Genomic DNA, 5431 nt, shown 5'->3' with positions numbered 1-5431 from the left:
CATTGCGCCATTCAAGCAAATGTTCAGGGTCCAACCAAAGCTAATTCTACATGGGACAAAAATAGATGGAAATATGATATTTGTGGTTCAGCATGGCTTGCTTTCTTCACTTAGCCAAGAACTGATTTCATTTTTATATTTTGCTATGGTCTTTACAGTGACTTAAAAACATAACATACAATTTTTAAAAAAGAGTATCTGTTATGCCAGTGGCCCAAGATGGATATTTAAAAGGCTTTAAAACCAAAATATAATGCAATTCACTCTAGTGCTGCCTTCAGTACTAGTTTTTTTTAAAGACATACTATTTTTTCACTGATTATAAAATACATGTCTATTGTGAAAATTGGTAAAATGCATAAAATAAAAGTCATCATTAATCCCTAAGCCCAAAGGTAATGGCTGTTGACATTTTCGGATCTATCCCTTCAGTCTTTTTTCTATAGTCAGGGACAATTTCAAGGGCATGGGACATGTGCAGTCACACAGGACTCGCGTTCAGAAGGGCCCTGCACTTGGTATGAGGCTCTACGATTGCTGCCTTGGCATTATGGATAATTTTTGAACAAGAGGGATTGCGTTTCATTTTGCACTGGGCCCTACAAATTATGTAGCTGGTTCTGTCAACAGATGTTCATACACACACACATACTGATTATATATGCATATACATAGGTTACATACATAAACATGTATTATATACAACCGTTATCTTTATAACCTGTGCCATTAAAATCCTAAATGTCTTTGTAAAGTTATTTTTAGTACTCTACAGTATTTCATCATATGGAAACATAATCAGTTATTTAATTATGTTCCTATTTTTGCAACCTAGATTATTTAAAATTATGTATTGTTATAAATAATGATGAGAAACATCTCTTTGCATTATTTTTAAAATGTATGTCTCATCATTTCCTGAAAATAACATCCCAGAAGTAAAACAGAAGGGATAAAGGGACATAAACTTTTTTGAATTTTGCCAAAGAGCTTTGCAGAAGGATTGCTATTATCAACAGCGGGTAAGAAACTCCCTCTTCATACTCTCAGCAGCAAAAAATATAACTGGAAAAAATATTTGGTAATTGAATAAGTTAAAATATGCCCTGGCTGGGTAGCTCAGTTGGTTAGAGCATCATCGCGATATGCCAAGGCATGGGTTTGATCACACATAAGAATTACCCAATGAATGCATAAATAGATAGAACAACAAATCAATGTTTCTCTTTCTCCCTTCCTCCCTCTCTCTCTCTCTCTAAAATCAACCAATCAATAAAAAGTTAAAATATTATTCAATTACCTTAATTTCCATTTCTTTGCTAATAAAAGGGTTTTTTAATTTTTAAAAATTGTTATTGATTTCAGAGAGGAAGGAATAGGGAGAGAGAGATAGAAACATTAACGATGAGAGAGAATCATTGATCGACTGCCTCCTGCACGTCCCCTACTGGGCATCAAGCCAGCCCACAACCTGGGCATGTGCCCTGACCAAGAGTCAAACTGTGACCTCCTTGCTCATAGGTCGACGTTCAACCATTGAGCCACACCCGCAGGGCAGAGGTTTTAAAATATATATTTATTATTCAGGGAAAAGGATATTTTCTTTTTCTCATGACAGGGAAGAGGTGGCAGCAAGTGCCTACGAAAGGGTGTGTCGAGGTTTGACAAGCACAGCAGGTAGTCGGTGGGTCCAGGTGTCCCTCACATTTGCTTCCTCGGTTAGGAGGCCTGGGGGTGGGGTGGGGGCTGCCCTGCCTACGAGGGAATCCCAGATTCCAAAGCAAAGATGGAACACGGGAGAGAGGCACATGCATATCTTCTGTGGAAAGTGTTGCCGGACCCCAGGAGCACAAGGTGTGGAATTTGAGGCAGAGGCAGACCCTGGAAAAAAACAAAACTCAGATCACTGGAGAGCGAGTGTTGGCTGCTGCAGGGCAGGAGGCAGGAGGGAAGGGTGGAGGAGGGCACAGAGGGCACAGAAGATGTGAGGTGCCCATAACCCCAGGCAGACTGCCTCCTAAAACCATGGCTCGCTCTTAAGACGTGGGTAGGTGACAGAGTGAGGAAGGAGGAGGAGGAATGAAGGTGAGAAAAAGGTCAGAGCAGAGGAGACACCTTCACCAGAAGGGGAGTGACACTGAATTAAGAATTTAGAGAGTTGAGAGGAAGCTTTATTATTAGTGCAGTCAGCCGATAACAACCTGCAACCTGCAACCTGCAGAGCCTCTGGTGGGAAGCGGGGAGCCTGAGCTGAGCTTCCTGGCTCATCTGAGGATGCGGAGAGGCAGGACTGGGCCCGGATAAGGCAGGCGGGGCCACAGGGAGCGGGAGAAACGTAGTAACCAGACCAAGTATAGCAACGTTTTCAAATTCCTGAGCTCAGGGTCCTGGAGCTGGAACATATGACTGCTCCCTACACCCTTCAAGCTGTATCCCTCCACTCCACTCCCAGTGGAGTCTTTTTTCAATATATTTTTTATTGCCCGGCTGGCATGGCTCAGTAGTTGAGCATCCACCTATGAACCAGGAGATCATGGTTCAATTCCCAGTAAAGACATATGCCTGGGTTTTTATTGATTTCAGAGAGGAAGAGAGAGATAGAAACATTAATACATCAATGACGAGAGAGAATCATTGATCGATCGGCTGCCTCCTGCATGCCCTCTACTGGGGATCGAGCCTCCAACCTAGGCATGTGCCCTGCTTGGGAATCTAACTATGACCTCGTGGCTCATAGGTCAAGGCTCAACCACTGAGTCAGGCCAGCCAGGCCCAGTGGAGTCCTGACCCAACTACCCAGACCTACAGCAAGCTGGAATACACTGCGTAAAGAGAAGCAGCTGTTATAGGGCCATCTCTCTTTAACCCCACTCCCACCTGCATATAAAATAATCACACCCCCTATCCCTTCCCTTGTCTTACTCTGCCAGCCACCTAGGGGTCAAGGGTAGCCTGAAATGGAGCTGCGGTCCTTCAGGGGCATGGGTGAGAGAGGGTATAGCCCTCACTCAGAGACAAGACAGAATGTGTATCCCACCTTGCCTGGTGAAGCTCAGAGCCTGGCTATAATCTCCAAGAAAATGGGGGCTGGGGGTGGTTCCTTCAAAATGAATGCTCTATTCCAGAGGGGCCGGGAGCAAAGTTCTCGGGGGGCCCAGGCATCAGTGCAGGACTGTCACATCCCTCGGGGACTAGAGGCAGCTCCTCGTCTCCGGTGGGGTTACGGGGGGTTGGGGCAGACTAAGTTCAGCCCAGGGCTCCCTTGGCCCTTCCTCAATTGAAGCCAGCGGTTGTGCTGGGAAGGAAACGTATAAAACAGACCCACCCCTGTCCCACCCTGTCCAGAACCCCCAGCATAGGAACGGCTAAAGAAAAGTTCCAAGCTTTGTTAATTTTTTTCTTTTTCCTTTCTTAAAAAAAAAAAAAAAGTAAATTAAACTGCCAACAATGTGGCTGGGCTGGAAAAGTGGGGTAGCCACGACCAGGCCATTCAAAAAATAAAAAAGTGGGAGGGAGTGAACTGTAAACAGCAATCACCGCGCCAGAGAGGGGGCTAGGGAGGTATTGGGGCCTGTGCCACAGACGCAGCGGCCGACCCGATTTCAGCAAAAGCCAGGGAGCTGCTGCTTGCTGAGCATAGTCACCCCAACAGACGTACCCCCTGCCCCCACTCCTGCCTCTCCCTAATGAAGAGGAAGTGTAGGAAAGAAGAGCTCAGCTGGAAATTTCCAGCACCCCAACCCGCACACCTGCAGGCCCAGGGGGAGCCCGCACCTTAAGGTGGGCTCAGCAAGGTGTTGCTTGGCACGGAGGCCCAGTCCTCCCCAAGGACCTCGGTGATGGCCAGTTATTGGCTCGTAGTTTCTAGGGTTTGGGTCCCACCCTCACTATTTCTTTAGGATGTCACCTCCCCGAAGCTGCCCCCTCAAGGTTGAGAGGCAGCAGGCCTGTCTGCTCGGGGTCCCTGGTTTCGGAGGTGGGGAACGAGGACAGATTTCTCCCTCCAGGCTGATCCTCTAGAGAAGGTGAATATGTTCGTGCTTTCTGCAAATGTCTGCAACCGGAGACCCTGGGCCGGAAAATAGACACAGGGATGGGGACTTTCCCAACAGACATCGTCGCGGGAGAGATCAGGCAAAAGAAGGGAATCTGGGTTTCCCACCTGACAGGCTCCTGACAGCCCGCCGAGACCTACATCTCTTCCACGCCGGGCGAGAAGATCATGACAAGGCCCGGCTGCTGCACCATGTCGTCGCCCATGTGCTGGTTCTCACAGGCCATCACCACAACAGCCTGCTTGCCGGGGATGCGCTTGGCCACGTAGTTCTTATAGCACCGCCGGTTCATCTGTCTGGTCTCGAGCGTGGCCAGACCCTGGGGCCAGCTGCGCTCGTGGGCGTTTTCTATCAGCTCCGGGACGATGGCGGCGGGGCAGCCACTGTCCACCAGGGAGCGCTCGATGACCGCCTGGAGGGCAGCGTCCGGGGTGGAGATCATCCCTCCCCAGCGGGTCACTCTTGCTGGCTGCAGGGAGTTCACCCACTGCAGGACCTCACTGCCCCCACGGGTCTCCTCCAGGTGTTGCCGGTCGGGGCTGGCGCTGCGCCCTGCAGCCAGGTGTGCCTTCAGCTGCCGGATGGCTCGCTTCTGCTCCGCCAGCTGGTGCGCGTGGTCGGCCGAGGTCTTCTCCAGCTCGGCGATGCGCGCCTGCTGCTGCTGGACCAGTGCGCGCAGGTGCGCCATGCGGCGGTGGCTGGGCAGCTCGTCTTTGGGCCTCTCCAGGCCGTCGCCCTGCTCGCAGGTCACAGGCCGCCTGGGGTTGTGCTCGCAGTCGCTGAGGTGAGACCGGAGGTTGTCGAGCCGGACCACGGCACTGCAGCCAAAGACCGCGTTGTCGCAGGTGATCTGCAGCTTGGACAGCATGTTCTGCAGGATCCGAGGCACCGGGCTCAGGTGGGCCGCCGTCACGACGCTGCGGTCCACCGGACACGTCTGCTGCTGAGAGAACCACTGGGTGATGCAGGCGTTGCAGAAGGCATGCTCGCAGCGCGGGGCCTGCACGGGCTGCTCCAGGACTCCGCTGCAAATAGGACAGATCAGGTCTTCGTCCACATCCCCCTGGAAGCGGGTTACGTCATACCCCATGGCTCCGCACTGACAGCAGGCCCTTCCCGGTGTCGAGGGGCAGCTTCCCTGTTCACAAGGCTCCAAGCCCGATGCCTCCACTCAGCGCCACTCAGGAGACGCTTCCCATAACCGAGCCTGCTGGCTCTTCTCCATCTGAAGTCTTCCTTCCCGGTCTTTAGCTCCGTCGCCACGGGGATGGGTGTGATGTCACAATCAGGAGCGCTCCCCTGGAAGCAGTCTGGGCGCCCTGTACCCCAGCCCCGCTGGAGCAGAGGCTGTAGCACTGGTGCTCATTTTAGTTATT

The 5431-nt window shown here is 51.0% G+C and overlaps 1 protein-coding gene across 1 annotated transcript; it reads right to left on the bottom strand.

The window, feature by feature from the left end:
- Window positions 1–1788: 1788 nt before the first annotated feature.
- Window positions 1789–5145, bottom strand: LOC308532348 (E3 ubiquitin-protein ligase NRDP1-like; the record flags this gene model as incomplete). Its single annotated transcript, XM_081109750.1, has 2 exons — window positions 1789–1881; window positions 4163–5145. One exon carries the CDS (start codon window positions 5143–5145, stop codon window positions 4192–4194), a length of 954 nt encoding a protein of 317 aa, XP_080965876.1. The 3' UTR covers window positions 1789–1881; window positions 4163–4191.
- Between the last annotated feature and the right edge of the window lie 286 nt (window positions 5146–5431).

Source organism: Myotis nattereri, assembly GCF_964212035.1.
Source record: "Myotis nattereri genome assembly, chromosome: 16".
In the NCBI taxonomy this organism is placed as follows: Eukaryota; Metazoa; Chordata; class Mammalia; order Chiroptera; family Vespertilionidae; genus Myotis; species Myotis nattereri.
This window is presented reverse-complemented; position numbering and strand designations above follow the sequence as displayed.